The sequence below is a fragment of the Monomorium pharaonis genome, chromosome 2, assembly GCF_013373865.1.
Source record: "Monomorium pharaonis isolate MP-MQ-018 chromosome 2, ASM1337386v2, whole genome shotgun sequence".
Taxonomy (NCBI): Eukaryota; Metazoa; Arthropoda; class Insecta; order Hymenoptera; family Formicidae; genus Monomorium; species Monomorium pharaonis.
In genome coordinates, this window is record NC_050468.1 from 23,069,641 (window position 1) to 23,089,496 (window position 19,856).

At 29.1% G+C, this 19,856-nt stretch overlaps 1 protein-coding gene across 5 annotated transcripts; it reads right to left on the reverse strand.

Moving 5' to 3' along the window:
- Nucleotides 1-9,492: 9,492 nt before the first annotated feature.
- Nucleotides 9,493-19,783, reverse strand: LOC105828778 (lysosomal acid glucosylceramidase). Of its 5 annotated transcripts, XM_036283303.1 has the most exons (13): nt 19,568-19,783; nt 18,349-18,803; nt 18,128-18,169; nt 17,865-17,956; nt 17,292-17,387; nt 13,780-13,992; nt 13,513-13,645; nt 13,239-13,392; nt 12,109-12,266; nt 10,714-11,114; nt 10,172-10,400; nt 9,900-10,013; nt 9,493-9,749 (listed from the first exon to the last, which is right to left on the reverse strand). In XM_036283303.1, coding segments are annotated over exons 4-13 (1,599 nt in total). In that variant the 5' UTR covers nt 17,866-17,956; nt 18,128-18,169; nt 18,349-18,803; nt 19,568-19,783; the 3' UTR covers nt 9,493-9,649. The 5 variants fall into 5 exon arrangements, with proteins under 5 accessions (XP_036139196.1, XP_036139194.1, XP_036139198.1 ...); XM_036283301.1 differs by lacking the exon at nt 18,128-18,169 and having other exon boundaries at nt 18,349-18,798; XM_036283305.1 differs by lacking the exon at nt 18,128-18,169 and having other exon boundaries at nt 17,292-17,367.
- Between the last annotated feature and the right edge of the window lie 73 nt (nt 19,784-19,856).

Sequence of the window (19,856 nt, forward strand, 5' to 3'; positions counted from 1 at the left end):
AAATTTTAATGTTAAATGATAAAGTTAACATTATATACTCAATTATAATTTTCTATATGAAAATGTCAATTATAAAACACAATTACAATGCGGCTATCAGAATTTTAAAACTAGTTTTAGCTATTTTAAGACCGTTTCTGTGTAATTAACTATTAATTGTGTATGCATAGGTTAAAAGAGATATCTTACTCTTGATAACGGAACACGTTACTCGATTTTTATGTAAAAGTATGTAAAAGAAAAATAGCATGTGTTGCCGTATAGAGACTGAATTGTGGGTGTGACTCGAAAAAAGTCCGTATCTTTATGTTAATGTAAATTAAGAAAAAAAAATAAACCACACAATTGTAGTCATTATAATCAATTTACTTTTGTGCTGTCGTGCTTGCGCCATGTTTATTCATGCATGTGTAATTATCTGCATAATATGCAATATAATTTCAATCTCAATTGTATTAATCTTTTTTAAAAGATAACAGAAATCTGCGTTTTAAATGGCAAAGATTTCAATGTATGTTAAGGAAAATATTTTATTGAACAGTACAATAACAGTGATAATAACAATTAATGCAACAATATTAGTAACAACGTACGACGAGATTATGAACGAAAGAAATGTACATGTAAATGAAGGAAAAAATAACACAATAAGAAATAGATGCAATTAATCATTCACAAGCAGGTTGTTGGAACATCATGCGATCTACGATTGATTCCGCGAACTTTGTGGTCAGTTCTATCTTGCTAATAAAAATTCTAAATGCGCTTCAGTATTGTAGATCTTGAGATACAATATAAATAATGGATAATGGATGTATTTATCTTCTTATTTGCAAGGACGTTAAATATGTTTCGATTTTAATTTAAACTTTGCATGAAACACTAGAAACAATCCATCAAAATGCAGTTACGCAATATTACCAAATGACTCCAAATATGCGAATTATGTGTAATTGATTTGCTAGATGCGTGTATCTTGCAGTATATATATGTATACTAAGATATGTCGCGTTAAAACAATAAAAATTTATTAAACATTGAAAAATTTACAACAATATATATAGTATATTGATGAGGTTATGGTTTTTTACTCTGTGTTTTTGTGTATGTGTGAAATTAAATATTTCTTTATTTGTTGCGCGCTAACTCCCGCGGCAGGCTCTATAGCCATTTTAATTCTCTCCAATTTGATTTAATTAAATAAAGAGCCTTTCAGATAATTGTTAATTTATTAAATTAAATATTTCTGTTTTTTAATAAATATTTTTGGGAAAATAATTTTAACATGCGTTATTGTAAACATTCATGCTGTGTACATTATAAAATTTATTAAATTACATGAATACACACATACACACACACACAAAGTATTTTTAAACAAGCATTAGGCTGTCTAAACAATTTTCTTAAAATTGTTAAACAACAAAAGATACATGAAAAAAATATAAGAAATTAAAAAAAAAATTTTTGTTATAAAGTTTGATGATACTGAGAACTTTTTTCTGAAATTTATTTTTAAGATTATATGTGAGAGTCACATCTTACTTTTTTAATCAAATATTTCTTTTTTATAACCCTTAGGAAAAGAATTACTTTAGATTAATCTTTTACATATTTTAGATTAAAAATTTCTTTAGTAAACTCTTAGATTTGTAAGATTATTTTTAAAAACTTTTACTTTATTTAAAGTAAATTTTCTCAAGGGAATACATTAGGAAAATTATTACCAATAAGAGCCAGAACTAGATATTCGTATGTAAAATCTGTATTACAAATGCAACGCAAACGCAATTGAAAATAAATACATCGAGTACGTGCTTATTTTTTGTTTTAACACAATACAGGCAAAAAGGATGAACTCAACAGACTCGTTTGAGGTGATCTTAGAGCAATTTAAGGTTAGACGTAAGGAGGAGTTTAAATATATGAGAAAATTAAATTATTATTTTATTTTACTTACGGTATAGGTATATTCTAAATCTTCGATTTTTAAACACTATTGTAATCGGTTGAACAAACAGCTACAAGAATAATTATTTGTCTTGTTACTCTATTCCTTGCACTTACACAAAAAACCGACAATTGCCTCCTAATGTTTTTTTTTTATTGGACGTAATTACGTAAATGATACTTTCTAATAATTCTAAAATTCTCCGAAAAAGTTGTATATTGTTAAACATGGTGACCCTGTTAGTTAAATTTATGGTCCACCTGGTCCACCACGTTCAATTTATCGAATTAAGAATCAAACTGCTTTGTTGGTTTATGTGACACATTATACAATGTATTATTGTAACGGAGCAATAGCACATGTGACTTCTAACATATATGTATACGTATGTAAAATATTTAAGAATAGAGCTTAATCGGTCGAGACATCATCCGATGAGTCTGAGAAGATTACGTATATGAAATACGTAATCTGTATGCAGCGTGTCACTTTATATTATAATGTTATAATGCGTACGGCGCTAATAGCCATACAAAATTAATGCGATGTAATGTCACAAAGCGTTTGCAATATACACATTGCACGTAAATAAAAATGTGCAAATTGAAAAAGAGAATTAATCTTCTTTAAAATTTAAATGTTTGTTAATACAAGGAAAATATTTGTCATCAACGATAAAAGAATCATGTTATTCACAGACGCTAGATTTAGATTCTACCAAACTTTTTAAAATATTTTGAAAATTTTAAAGATTTATCCAGACTTTATTAACGACGAAAGCACGATGGCCAATACCCGTTTTTATTCAACGTGCGTTGGCGGTATATCGGCAATCGTTTTACGGTTTTTACAACCGCATGGCAGAGAGTCGATTATTCGATCTCGCAGCTCTGCACATATGATGACCTTGAATGATGCATTGATCGGATTTGAAGTGAGAGGAAAAATGGGAGGAAGCAAGGAAGAGAAACAGAAATACCGGATGTTTGCGGTGTTTTATTAATATATCATTTATGCGTGACACAAGTGTAATTTTTACCCGCGCGACATGCAAACGCATGATGAATAAAGAGAGATATTCGCCGATCGTGAGTTCCAAGTTGCACACGCAATCCTCGCGATGTGCAAGAGGAAACAACCTAAGGAGAACCGATAAAGTCGTGATATTACACGGCCGCAGTTGAACGTCTGCCAGTCGATCAGACACAGCTTCTAATTTTTTCCTTGTGAATATTGATTGCACGATTATGAAAAAAACGTGCGCAACAGCTGCGTTTATAAAGAGTTGCTTCATATATATTACAATCGGTAATTTTACGTTGCGCTTGTACCGTTATCTCGCAATGCAATCTATCGATTCTATATTTTTTACACATATTTATTTTTTATTATGTAAAGGAAGGTCACTAATACTGACATAAATCTGTTTAAGTGGCACCTCTTTTTTCAGGAACTAAACGTTGTACTGTATTAATTCTGATAAAAACACGTTTTGTTTACATAATAAAAAAAAATTAAAATTTATAAACTATGACTTTTTTCATATAAAATCTGTTAAAACAGATTCAAAAGCGAGAATAAAATTTCACGGTTTTTCTTGTAAGTGCAGGCATAGTTTAAACAATAGTGAGTATATTATTGATAATATAAATTGATTTACATGTTTGTATCTTAAAACTCATTTTATTTATGTTTTTCTCTTAACGCGGTATAGAACAAAATCGTCATGGAGCATGCCAGTATTAGTAACTTCTCTTTCTCTCTCTCTCTCTCTCTCTCTCTTTATATATATATACATATATATATATATATATATATATATATATATATATATATATATAACCGGTTAATAATTAGGAGCTTAAGTAAATGTGTATATATATATATATATATATGTATGTATATATGTAATGTTTTTAATAAAAATGATTAAGAAAAATTAAGGATAGAAACTATAGCTAAACTTAATCTTCAAAAAGTAAAATAAGACACTTTTAGTCATCAAACGGATTGTCACAATTAATTTGTAAGTTACATACATTTACTTAAGCTTCCAATTATTAACCAGTTCTGCAACCGGTTGCATGCTATATATGAAAACACAACCGCATATCATTAAATTGATACTAACGATCAATCTGATATTACTAATTAGTATTACTACATTAAACATGTTGTACAAGATATCTATTACGAAAAGTATTATTTTATACACTGAGAAAAAAAATTGCTAGATACAAATAAATATTTCTTTGAATAGTGCTAATAACATATTTTATAGAAAATCAATAATATTTATTTCAAACAAGTAATATTTTCTAAATTATAGAAAACTAGTACTTGTTTTAAATAAATATTATTGATTTTCTATAAAATAATGTTATTAGCACTATTCCAAGAAATATTTATTTGAATCTAGTTTCTTTTTTTCAGTGTAGAATTTAAAATTTAGAAACTTCTTAAAAGAATTTTCTCTCACTTTATTTCCTTTTTTTCTTTTCTTTTCTCTAAGGTATAAACACGAAACAACCATTGCTCGAAAAACAGCGATGATTGATACGCGAGATGATACCGTTATGGGTATCTAGAAGTCCTCGCATCCATTTTCAAGAATATCTATGAATTTTAATACGCAAGGAGTGAGGAACGCAGTCTCCTCGCAGGTGCAGCAAGCGTATAGCGTAATATAGCAAGGGAAAAGCTCCCCTGTTACGTACGCGGCATCAATAATGAATGGGCGAGGCCGCAACGTGGCAAATCAGACAAGAGCTTCTTATCACGGACGTACAGGCTTGCGGTTTCATTAAGGGGTTTACTTTTAAACACTTTTCCCGATACGTTATTTCGTACAATTGTATCACACACAGTGACGTATATGATTGATATCACGTGACATTTGCCATTTAGTTTGCATTCTTGAAAATCGAAGGCTAGCACTAGGAAAATTGCTGAATTGTTTATTTTGAAAATCGAGCACTATTTATAGACGCGTGTCCAAGAGACAAAAAATGAATTTATCCTCAAGCGAGTCAACCAGGACCGCTGAGGATGCAGTTAGACCACAACTGAGGATTCACCTCATGGGGAAAGGAAAATCCAATAGTGCCCGGAATTGAATAACTTATCGACAGATGTCGTGGAGCGTGAAGGCACGTTTGGGAACAACTTCCTCCTCTCTCGAGGAACCGCTGCAGATCAGCCTAAGATCGATAGGCTACATCTAGTCACTCTAGCAGCCGGTGCACGATTTTCACGTTAAAATCTCGACCTTCACCTCCATCCACTCAGTTCTTTCTCTTCTTTTTTTTTTAGTACATCATCTTTTTAAAATATTCTTTCTCTTCTTCAGACTTTTATCTAAACTATCTCTCCTATAAACTGCCTTCTATTTTCTTCGAAGTTTATTTCTAAGTTTAGTTATTTCACTATATATCTGATTGACATAAATTGAATTTGAATGAAAGAAAATCTTAGCTAAATACAGATCCGAATATAATTTTGTTTTGAACTACTGAAATAATCATGAAGTACAATGCTGTAAAGTGTTTTGACATTCCAGCAACCAGTTTGAGTGCCCCATATAATTATTTTGATAGTCTAACAAAATTGTTTTTAAATTTGATTCCACAGCTAATTTTTAAATTACTTTAGCAAACCATTCTTTCCGTGTAAATTAGATCAATTATCCTTTTGTGAAGTACGTTTTACTTCTGTAAAGCAATAATTGCTATATTAAGTTAAAATAATTGGAAGATATGATGATTACTTATCGAGCGTTTAGTACATATTCTTTAAAGTAACAAAGAAGGATGGATAAAATCATCGGATTTTTGCCCCCACGATGGAACTTTTTTTATGATATATTTTCTTATATTTTTGGATGTGCTGAATCTAAATGAAACATTATTTTCAAAATAAAAGAATGGAAAAGTATTGAAAATTACATTTAAATTGCAAAATCTTTTTGATAAAATCTGAATAAAAATTCAAGATTATATTATCTTATCCTCTCTACCCTACTTTTGTACTATTCTTTTTTACAATAATCTTACTAATCTTACTTAGATCTCACCTAGGCTAATTGAACGTAATATAACCCAATACAGAAAACATACTTAAAACTACCCCAAATCCAATCTTTCTTTTTCCTTCTCTTCTCCAATTCTTCCCTTTTTTTCTCTTTTCTTTTTACCCTCTTTCCTTCTCTCTCTCTCTCTCTCTCTCTCTCTCTCTCTCTCTCTCTCTCTCTCTCTCTCTCTCTCTCTCTCCTTTCCTCTTTCTCTTTCTCACTATTTTTCATTACATATTTTCAAAGTGCTCGAGAAAAAGTTCAAAAGTACCTTTTGATTAGAGAGATAAAAATATAGATGTCAATACTAATAATGTTCTTTTAAAGGCTCACATTAAGCCATGTCATTCAAAATCTGTAAAACACTTTTCCCAAGATTTTATTGATAAAAATTCTTCCGATCTTTCAGCTATCATCAGACATTTGTGCAATTGCAAAATAGGAAATTGAATAATTGGTTGTCGTTTGCATGTTGCTACCATAATATTTTTATTTTGCATATGCTTGATATTTGGAAACGAATCCTGATCCAGTTAAGTATTTAGACAATCTCTTTAATATCATAGATATGATATTGTGACAATGATGAATTATGACTATTGAATAAACGGATGAACTTTTAGCACATATACGCACACAGAATCCGCCACGTTCATGTTATTGATTCTGAGTCTAGTTAGGAGAGAAACAATTTAAATGCGATTTTCAATACTTTTCCTTCAATCCATTTTGAAAATAATGTTTGATTTAAATTCACATATCCAAAAATATAAGAAAACAGGCATAAAAAAGGTTCCAACAATGGGGTCAAAATTCGGTGATTTTACTCATCCTCCTTTTTGCTACAATTTATATTAAATTTTTTATATTTTATATTTGTATTTTGTAAAAATTTTGTAGATAATACAGACTATTATAAATCAAATGAGAAATATACATAATATATTTTGTCAGACACACACACACACACACACACACACACACACACACACACAAAATTTTTAAATATAATTTTATTTATTTTGCCACGTAAATGTTAGTAGAGGATATTTTTTAGAGGGTAAAAAATTATTTTTATTTTTTTTTGTTTGTCTATTTGTTTATCTCTCTTTGAATATTTCTTATTTTATTTGCTTGTATTTAAATTTTATCTTTACTATTTAAAATGGCTTCTTTAGAATAACATGAATAACACATAGTGACATAAGAGGCCTCGAAGCTTTTTAAGAGAGAAGTATTTGTTTACATAATCTTTCATCATTCGAAGCATTTTACTTTATATCTACATTGAAATAATACAATTTTAAATTAGTATAGATAAATTAGTTAAAAGAGGAAAGAATCTACTTAGGAATCTATTTATGAAAATAATAAATATTTAGTGAATCGCATTATTGTTATATTAATATATAATACAACTGTTAGCAATCGAAAAATTACTGGAAAAAAAAAAAAAAAAAAGAAGATAGTACATACAACTGCACGAATGTATCGTATTTGTTTTATTTTCTTGAAAGATCGGAGAACTTGCACATCTTTGTTTACCAACGAAATAATGGCAAATCTTTTATCTTCTTTCACAATAGAAAGCCAAAGCTCTCCAAAGCTGCAAAGCCGGTCGGTGTTTCGATTACATATGTAGAGTAACGGTATTTGTTTGTCAAGAACAACTTTGTACTCTTTGTGCCATGAAGAATCGTAAAATCCATCGGCGCCGAGTTGTTTTACGTAACTAAACATTAAAAGTGCAACGTTAAATATTGCATGTAAGTGACACGCTAGACGGGTAGTTTAGACCAGTTTTCAGAAACAACGTTTTCCCGTTGGAATCTTGCCCGCAAGTATATACGAGCGAAGTGGTGGTGAAAATATATGGGTCACTGCGAGGAAGTGCCTGCAGCGTGTTACCTGCACACACGAGCTCGCGCGATAACCCAGGGCATAGTTCAGCCAAACCTTGAACCAGTAACCCATATAATGTGCGCACGCGGAAGCGACGCGAATGTCCTTCGCGTACACCGATAAGCAGTCTCGATCCAGGCTTTATTTCATTGCCCGAGAGAAATTTGGCGTTCCGTCCTCGCGCATGTCTCCTGCCCTAAATCGACGCACGTTCATTTTCCGAGACCCGCTCATGTATTCGATAGAAACATTTTTCTCTTTGTGCCGGCATTGTTATCGGTTCGGACCTTGGAATCGCGAAAATTATCAGAATGGAAATGAAGAAAGTACTATGGGAATCGAGTTGCGTAAAAGAAGTATATAAATGAAAAATTACATGAAGACAATTGAAAGGAAAGTGCCATTTAAAGAATACAATTATAGATGTGTAATTATTTGCGATATTCGAAGTATTTTTTCTATTTACGACGAAATTACGTTTCGAGTTAATCTTAATCATAAATTGATTGTCGAATAGTATTTGCATTCTATACAAATAACGTTATTTATGCAAATAACTATTTTATTACTTGAAAACGATTATAGACTTCTGTTTAGGAAATGATAAAACAATTTTTTTTTAAAGATATTTTTAAAGATATTTTTTTTAAAGGTATTTTCTTTTTTAGTTTCTGAGCTGCTGAATCTGATTCTGGTTTTCAATAAAGTTTTAATTTATCAGGAAAGCCAGAAATATGAGACTATAATATTAAACATCTAGCACTGTAAATTATTATTATTGAGCTGTACCGAACGTATTAATTCGTATTTTTGTGCTAGTAAAACATGTTAATACTTTAAGCCTTAATCTAACTTTTTTCCATAACTGTAAAATGGGTTTAATTTAACAATTGTGGTTACTATTATGGATGTTCATTGGACTCGTGTCTCTAGAATAACACGGAAAAATGAGAACTTTTTAATTAGGACTTCCATTGAACTCCTGTATTCTGAAGTTTAAGTCATTTCGTTATTATATGTTAAAGTTATAATCAGCCTATAGCGGATTAAACGCGGAAGATATTTTAAACATTCAGCGAGATTGAGAAAGCGTTTGAGCAAGCGCGTTTCTGTGGCGCTCATCAAATCCGGCGAATTCTTGCCCGGGAGGTAAGAATTCTCAGTGAGAGTTTTAATGGAGAGTGACCCGAGTTATGCAGAAGTTTAGAGTAATTGCGAGCCGACGAACTAACAACGCGCGTAAGCGGATGCAAATAAGACGCAGCCGAGGGAGTTACAATTTGAATGGAAATCCTATTTAAAGAGAGGACAATTTGTACTGTTACATATTTATACTATCAGCCCGATTGTAGCACAAGAAAAAGCAGAAAATTTCGCGATATTTTATGACTTAATGATTCTTCTTATTTTTGACTTAAAATAGATTAAGTAAGCTCGCAATATGCTTTAATAGAGATATGTTGTAGCAACAATGCAGTAAGGGGAAAATTTTACGTTATATCGAAAATCAGTATGGTAAACAGCTAGTAAGCGCGGATCAAAAGGAAGGATTGTAAAAATTTTCCATATGTTTTTCATCAAAAAATGTCTTTATAATCTGTATTATACGTATAATTTTTTATATAAAATTTTCTCTGTGAGTTTAAACTAAAATGATTGGACTAAATGTTTACATCATACACCTATCGATACATCATATGGCGAAGTTATATTCCTGTTACATATATCTACCAGTATTTCATAGTATTTATGGACTTTCCAAGGACATTTATCCTGGTTGTTCCCTTTTTCGGATCATTGATTATAATTTCCTTGTTCTCTTCGTTTCTGGAAAAAAAAACAAAAAAAACAAAAGTTCAGTAGATACACAAGATTTTCATTGTGACGATTCGCATGAGATATTATGCATAAGATTTACGCTAATTTTCACACACAATTGGTATTTCTCATTAGAACATTATGCAAGGATAAACTCACAGATTTAAAGTCACCAATACGATGCCGCCGTCGGGTGTAGAAAATGCAATATTTTCAATTCCCTCGGTATTCTCCGATATCGTGCCGATTCTCATGCTATTAGGTGGGACGTATCTAATTCAAGAAAAACGCTTATTTAATATAAATATAACAGTAAAACGTTGTAGATATAGGTGTAATTCATAATTTCATCAGCTTATCTAAGTTAGTCTTTATGCTACTGCAATGCATTACTAATTATTAATCGAGACACAAAGATGTGAGGTACGGACTTTGAAAAATGTCCAAGGACGTAGAACATTGGTTGCTTGTAGAACTCGTTGGAGGTACTATTGACTATTATCGAAGCATCAACGTTATTATAGTTCCAAGTAGGTCCACCATTCGTATTTAAAGCAATGTTCCAGTCAATCCAAGTGGATACCCAATGCGACATGCTTTCGATGATATTCTTTGCATAGTCTTCACCACGTTTCCATGAACCCAGAATCGGGTATTTGCCTGCAAATCATCCATTAAAAATATGCATATGATAACTCACTCTGTATTTGTCTCTATTACAAATAAAAATCATTAGATGTAATAGTTGATTGTACAAATCTGCAGCACGCAAAATTAATTCTTTTTTGTTTTAATGTTATGGAACGTTTTTTATAACATATAATTATTATCTATACATTAATTATACAGATAGAAACTTAAAAAAACAGAAAGATACATTAAGTATCGAATTTTGTCATCGTTTAAACTGTCAATTATTAGCAGAGAATCATTTAAAGTGAAAAAAATTTGATATAAAAAAATTTTTACAAACTTTTAATAGCTCCAGCGCAAGCTTCTGTATATATTAGTGATTTCTCTGGAAAGAGCTGTTTTACTTCATCCAAGACACTCGGACTGATATAAGTATCAAAATAAAAGTGCATTGCGATTCCAGAAATAATATCTCTTGCTCTCGCGTCTTGAAATACCGTTTTTGGCCAATCAGGAAGCGACATTCTGTTATCATCTAATGTAAAGATCTTTATGTGTCCAAAATTATTTCTATTCAGAGTTGGCTTTAAGTACTCGATAATCCAATTACGCTCTTCTATGGGTGTCCACTTCATTGCGTTCAGATTCATCTCCAGCGGAGCGTACTTGTAATTTTCTGGCTCATTCTGGGCTGTTGTACCCCAGAATTCTAAACCATTACGACGATAAGCATCGAAGTATCTATAAAAATAAGATACTTATTTATAACAATATACATCTTGATTAGTTTTTAATTATAAATTTGTTTTGCGTATATGAAAACGTATCGTTTGTTATCGTAATGAATTATAGGAAACCGGAACTCGCACTGAATCTCCGGAGATAACAGTTTTCACAGTTTTGCATTTAATTTTTTAAACAACCAAGTATTGTGATGAGAAATATAATTTAAAGAACTTTTTTCTATGCCGGGAATGCATATTATATCATTTTTTCTTTTCATTGTAGCAAATAAAATATGAGCACATCACCAATTTATCTCGATAATACGGTGAATTGATAAGTTGACCACACAACAAACTTCAAATTAAATTAATGAAAATGTAATAAAATTAAAAAAAATAGATTGCATATATTTTTTTTAATAAGAATTGTATCTTTTAGGGCCGATTGCTGTACCTTCGATAAACTCTATAGTAAACTAATGGATAAATGTTTATGTCTATATATAGATATTATAAATTGGTAGATACAAACGTTTATCCATTAGATAATTTACCACATAGTTTATTTGAAGGTAGAACAACTAGACCTTAATGTTATTTTATAATTAAATAGCAAAATGCTATTACAAGAAAACAAATATAGATGGCTTCAATAAAAATATTAAATATAAAGCGTATTATCAGAGTTTAATTGTAATTGAATGTTCACATACTATTTATACCTACATAAGCTAAACTTGCTTAAATATGAGTCAACATATTCTAACATATCTTTACATTTTGTGTTACAGAAATATTTTGTGGCAACTCTTCCATTGTTTTTTCTGTTATAAATACATGAACGAAATGCAATGCCAATTTGACTCTTGTTTTAACGAATCTCTTGTGTGTGTGTGTGTGTGTGTGTGCAAATTTTGATAATTATTATAAAAAAATAAGAAATTTAATGATTTATATATATAAGAAATAGTGATAATTTAATTTAATAAAATTATAATTATATCTCTTACTTCACAAAATAATCTGCCCATAGTTGACGATATTCTGGACGTAATTTACTATCATATGTCCAAGAAGTGTTATCTTTCATCCAAAGACTGGCGCTCCATGCCGCAGTTATCAACTTAATTTCTCCTTTTAATTCTTGAGCTCGTTTTATTATTGGTATCTATTAAATTAAAGGATTTAAGAAATGTGACATCTTATATTATGCTAATTATAGATATCCTTCTACTTACATATAGTTTAACTTACAAATTTTTAAACTTGTGATCGACATGCAGTTGCTTTCTAATCACTTATTAAAATTAATTATTCAGTTTAGGGGAGGCAGCTCCGATGATCTTGACCTTGACATATGTTATCAAGATCACTCTCCTGAGTGACTTTCAAAAGATTTTAGCCGTCGCTCGTGATTGGTTAAAAAGTTATTAACAAAAAGAGTTCCATAAATACAACACATAACTTTTTAACGAATCACGAGCGACGGCTAAAATTTTTTGAAGATTACTCAGGAGGGTGATCTTGATAACATATGTTAAGGTCGAGATCATTGAAGCTGCCTTCTCTAAACTGAATAATTACCAAAATACAATTTTGTTTTGTTATTCTTTAATTGAAGTCTATAATAATTTTAATAAAATAATTATTTTTTAAAGAGAAAAAGTATAATATTTTATTTATATAAAATAATACTAATAATAGTTTTTAGTTTAAACTATGTTTAAACTGTGTTTAGTTTAAAATATGTACATAAATAATGGCAGTTTAATCTTTATCTATATTGTTAGTTAACTTACGATTCATTCGACATACTATATAACCCTTGTGTTGGAAACTTTTATCTTATAAGTTATAAGTAAAGGGATACTTGTAAATATTTATTATTTACTTAACTCTAATACTCTCTAAATTTCTTAGAGTGAAAATACTGCCACTCCAATTTTTTGATTTTTCACTTAATTTCGAGTGATTTTTTACTCTTAAAGAGTAGCAGTGGCAGTATTTTCACTCTAAGAAATTTAGAGAGTAACACGAATATCTTCTTTTACAAATATTCTTCTTTTTTCTGTATTTGAAAGAATTAAACTGTTTTACAAGCTAAATAAACATTAAAGTATTAATTAATAAATGACTAAACCTTGTAAACATAATCCTCTACTTGTATATCGAAGTGATGAAGCGAAGTATCATTTTCTTTCATCGCGTAGGTGTAAGGTCTCGTTGAGAAATCCGTGCCACCCATTGGTGTTCTAATAAAACTATAATTGATACTATGCGGACCAAAGTAGCTTCTAGAATTTGGAAATTGAATGTAAAATTTGACGGAAATTACTACAATTTTCTTAGATATATCAATCACGCCAGTTACTAAAGTAACAAACTTTTTTTTAATACAACGATTTGTTTATTACCTTAATAATTGTTCAGATGTTTTGTACGTTAGATTATAAATATTTATAGCCGCTGAATCGGTTACAGCTCCACCAAATCCAAAGATTTCTTGGTATACATCCGTCCGATTTATAGTGATCTTTCCCAGCGGGGCTGATTTACAATTTTTTCATTACGAAGTATTTGGCGCAAAAAATTCTAATAATGTTTGGCTGGCGCTGGTTTTTTTGAACCTATACGCACAGTTTCTTTCAATAGCTCTGATGTGTTTCAAGGGATTAACTTACCATCAATCTCTTCAACGTTTTTATATACACCGTTTGATACATGAAAGAGTAAACCACTTTTACTGGATGTTATTAAGATGTATGTAGCGGGATTGAGTGGCCTGATCGCATCTGGAATTTCGTCGCAATACGTTGCATTACAGATGCAATAATATCCATCATTATCACCATTCTCTTTTGATCGGCGTTTAATGCAGCCATTTGTTGACGTAACTAAAAATCAAAAAGTATACTTGAATAATTACTTCACCATTATCATTACACTACGTACGCGTTTTTATTTGAAAGTAAATGGTTCTACGCGTTAGACACATCAATATCTTCCAAAATTGTTAATTAAAACCAAAGACAATTTTGTTACTTGTTCTTTTGTATATTTTATAATTTCAGTTTTGATATATAAAAAACACTTTTGAAAGAAAATACACATTTTTATAAGAAAAGAATTATTATAAATTTGTGATATATTATAAGAAGCCACGAATAAAATAAAAATACTTAATTGCAATGATAAATTTTTGTAATAAATAATTATCTTTACTGGTAAAGAACATGATAATTTAAGAAAAAATTGTTATAAATTATTGAAACATTAATAACAGAAAATATGGATTAACGTCTTGATATAGCAAATTGATAAAACTATTATAAAAAAAGGATCAGTATTAGCAACTAGAAATCGAGTTAAATAAATGCAATTTTGGAGTTGTATATTTTAGAAATTAAAAAAGATTAATTTAATATAATATCTTTTTTACATTATTAAACATTTATAGAAGAAAGTAATCAATATCGATTGACGTAGGTTTCTTAAAGCAACACTTCTTTATTTCTTAGGAATTAAACATTGCACTTTATTAATACCAATAAAATTATAATAATAACGCAATCATTGCGAGTGAACATAATATCGACAAAAGCAACAATACTTTCTCCTGTAATAAATATAAAAATGTTATATTGTATTTTTAATAACTTCTAAGTGTTCTTGCGTTGAAAACAAAAAGATTTTTAGGATAGTTATTTAAATACATTTATCTAAAAATATTTTTAAAATTTATCTTTTATTTAATTATAAACATTATAAATTAACTTTAAAATAGTTATTTTTTAATGTTTCTTAGATGTTAAAACACTTAAAAAATATTATTTTGGATAATATATTATTTTATTTTTGTTCATGTAAATATTCAATAAGATTACGCAGAAAAATTATGCTAAGCGAAAAATATAAGTACATTAGAAATAATTGTCTCTAATCATCTAAAATTTATATCAGGGTTGGGAAAGTTACTTTGTAAAAGTAACGAGTTACAGTTATAGTTTTTATATTGCACAGTAAAAAAATTTTGTGTTTTCTGGTTAAAAAATATCCTGGTTAAAACTTTTATGTTAAAATTTAACATATTTGCTTGTTACTTTAACATATTGCTGTTGTATTAATTCAAGTAAAGTGTTAAATTATTAAAATAACTGAAAAAAAGTGTAAAAGTAACACAATGTGCACGTACTTTTAATTTTATACAATAAATATGTTCTTTATTATTAATAATAGGATTTATTTGTTAAAATTGACAAAAAAAATGTTGAATTTACTCTATAATTAAGTTTTAACAAGGACCGTTTCATTTTTTAGGACTTTACCTCGAGATAGCATATTTCTCGTGAAAAAGATTCACTTACTAGGTGAATAAAAGAGGCTCGCCAAGAACAGAGAACTGCTTTTTAAAATTAGATGCCGTCTTCCTAAACACTTTGTTCCGTTCACACAGCTCGTAGATTCAGAATAATGTTTTTTTTTATATATAATTAATTTACACAATTTTCTGGGGAGAAATAATTAAATATCCTAAAAATTTCTTTAATTTATTTCCCATCTGCTTACATATTTGTTCTACTTAACAAATACAACTGATTATATATACTGTCATCTATTTACTTAAGTTCTTTTACTTAAATATTCTAAATATCTTATCTTTAATGACTAGATCTCCCCTTTATGAACTTCAAATATGTTAATTTATCTCTTTGATTGATATCTTGAACATAGACGAGGATATCACCTACATAATTTGCACATTTCAGAGATCTTAACTGTGTTAACTTACGCTGATAGATAATGTAATTATTATTTATTTATTTATCTATTTATTTTAATTCTTATCTATCTAAATTTTTTCGTATTGTCATACTTCCTTATTAATACTGCATTTTTTTGAATCTCTTACTGCAACTTCAAGTTACTTCTGATGTATCTCACTCACTAAAATGAATGAAGTCAACTTCTGCCTTTAACTATTCATCTTTAGCTTTTATTTGTTTTAGTTTCATTTCTTTTGGCATTTATGTTTATATCGGACTACTCTGGGTTTTTTTTGCAAATTTTTCCCAATACTTATATTCTGGACATAAAGCTCTCTAGTCCTATTGTGAATCCTCATGCTTCATTGTTTATTTTTTTCAGAGTATATATAGGTTATAGGTTGTGATACTGATGGGTATTGTGATTAAACTTTACTGGAAAATTAAAAAAAAAGCAGAGAACCGAGTACAATTGTATTCATATATATATATTATAATATTGGACTGATTTCAATAATATACACACATAAAATTTTTATCGATAATTCTGAAACAATCTTATATACATATGCAATTGTAAAAAAACTTTTCAGAATTTCTAGAATAATTATTTAACATATATATAATATGTTAAATTAATATATATAACGTGTTAAAATAATATTATGATCATGTTAAAATAACATATATAATATGTTATTGTTACACGTTATATATGTTACATTAATATTATTATAATGTTAAAGTAACATGTTACATGTGTTACTTCGACATAATTTTCTCATTAAATTGTTACATAAAAATTATGCCAAATTATAAAATTTACATTTATTTTTTTGTTAAAATATAACATAACATTTATGTTGCTATTTAACATATGCTTAATATGTTAAATTAACAGAAAAATTTCTGTGGACCGTTTTGGACATGCGATATCTGTTAAATTTAACACAAATTTTTTTACATTAATTTTTTTGTGTGAAAAAGTAACTAATTACAGTTACAAGTTCAATGTAAAAATCTTACATTTTGTGCTTTATTAACTGTTGTATATTATGTGCTTAATTATGGGTTTTAACAAATTATTTTATATACACTAAATGAGAACTTTGTAAAGGTAAAAGTCTAAATCGTATTTAATAAAAAGTTTTTTAATTGCAGTGTAATTATTTAGCATATTAATACTAAAATTATTTGATTTTAAAAATCAATACAATACCTCTTGTGTAGACTCGACTTTTTCCGGTTGTTGAAAGAAGAAAAGTAACGAAAAGAAAAGAAAAAAAAGAAAAGTAACGAAGTTAAGTTATTAGTTACCAAAAAAAGTAACTGTAACTGTAACTTTGTTACAGGTAACTTGTTAGTTCCCAACCCTGATTTATACACATTTAAATATATATAGTATATGTATATAATATGTGTCTACTTACTTATTGCTGCCACTGCAATAACAAAGATAATTGTACGATACATTGTGTGTAACTGACGCAGAGATGCCAATTGCAACTTTAACATAAATTTGTCCACTTAAATAAGAAAAAGGAATTATACAAAATTTGTATGTATGTCGGGGGGGGGGGGGATGGATAAGTGAATGGGTGGTTGTAGGTATGGGTGTGGATAAATATGAATACACTCGCGCACTGTACGATTTGTACAGTAGCGAACAAAAACGCAAAACAAAAAATTTATAAATTAAAAAATGTATATAATAATTAATATAATTATATAAATGTAAAATTCGTTAGATTCGACGCTTAATTTCCTTCAAAATAAATTGTTTCTTTGCAACACACTTAACCCATCAATTTTGTCATTAGAACTCGTTCTCGGCCTTCTTTCAAGTCTTTATCACTTGTAAACATTTTTTTGCAACATAGCCTTATCACCAAAGGCCTTCTGTAACATCTTCAACATTTCCGCGGCAGAATATTTATTCCGCCAAATTTAATGCAAATTCTTTGCTCAACAAAATCAGACATAGTAAAAATTGAAAAACTCACTTTTGTATGTTTACAAAAACACGTGCAGCTCTATAGCAATTGAATATATTGACATGAAACTCTGCATAGATGTCAAAGACAGTACTACCAACCTACAAAAAAAAAAATTTTATGATTTTATTGTACCCGCTATTTTATAGTATCCGCGAAGTGTAATAAAAAATTTATCTTATTTTTTGATCACAATAGTAAGATTTTGGAATTATGCATTTAATCTAATCATTAATTAATGTAAATGAGTAGAGAGATTATGTTGAATGTACCAAGAATCGAAACTGTAATTCGGTAAAGACGGTGGGCAATGTCTGAAAGGAACGTTATATTTTATTTTATAAAACGCTAAGCATACGTTTTGCTGTTAAAACAAAGTCAACGTTTAATGTTCGGTAATATTAACACTCAAATATATCACAAATTTAACATAAAAACTTTAACAAGGATTTTAATATAAATAAAAAATATTTTTTACTATGTGGATATTTACCTAGCTTATTTATCTGCCAAATCACAGATGAACAAATTATTCAGAGATACGTTTTTTTGACTTTTCTGCAAATATGTCTATCTTTTTTTATCACCACTTACTAAACGTGTTAACAATTATTCTACGAATGCATGAGACTACCGAGCTAGTCGAGCGCGTTGCGATGAGCGAACTGAATTCCATTAATTGGCGCACGTTTATATTTGGCCCCGTCCTAACATTTAAATTGAGTTTCTTTTGTAAAGAGGAAACGGGGCACCCGCACCTAGCGAGGCATGTCCTTTTTCTCTCACTCAATAAGGTAATCACTGGACCAGATATTCGTTAGTTTCGGGTTGTGCGCAGAAGAGTTGTTGCAACTTTAATCGTATCTCACACACTATATCCCGTGTTATTTTCTATCAACTAGCACAAATCTTTCAAGTTTATTGTGATGAATACGTCGAGATACTGCACTAAAAAAAAGTATTTGATATCGATGGCTATAATGTATGATAAAATATTTAAAATATTAAAAGCTCTATTTTTATCATTATTACTAATGCAGTAATTATACACTGTAATATTAAATTCTTAAGTATAAAAATAGACAGTAGTCTTGCATTTACTTGGTATGAGATACTGCTATGTCTCTTGATGACCTTATGTTTAAATACTACCGACTATCAAACGATGTATGAATAAACTATGATAACAGCAAACATGATGATATATATTAATAAAAAGTATATAGGTCACATCAGTGATTCATAAAAATCATGTTTTGTGACGAACATCTCTTTTACTTGATTAATTGATGATGTAATTTTAATCGTCTTAATTATTATTTCATTCATGTCTACATATCGCTTTTGAATATGCCATATACATATATATAGTGACAGTTTATAACATAATGTAACTTGTTGTACACAATTATATAAAAGTTTGATGATTCTAAAGAGCTATATTTTATCAATATACATTTGTATACATTTAATATGCTATATTCAAACGAGTAACAGAAAAGCTATTCTGCATAAGTGAAAATTAGTAAGAAATATAAATTTATGTTTACATTTATGAAAAAAATGTTTTTTTTATTATGCCTCTATTAACACATTAATAATTAAGTTGATTCATGAATTACTATGCAATATCTTATACGATTACAGAACATGTGTACTATTTCTTACTACGTACTAAATATTACGTACTAAATGCCATATCTTATACTTACAGAAGTTGAGCAATCTTGGTAACAGTGTCAGATAAGTGATTGCTAGTTATGTACATATAAGTATAAGAAAGATGACCACTTAGAAACACTACAAATTCTCTTTTTCAAGTATTCTTTTGTTCACAATTTCGTCACGTGTGCCTTTGAATGTGATGCTAATCAATAACATATGTTTTACTTGTAACGTACACCTATATTTGGTTAAAGATGATATCATTCAGACAAATTTCAACGATGTCAGCGGTATGTGACATTTCAACATAATTTTTACATTATATTTTTTATTGAC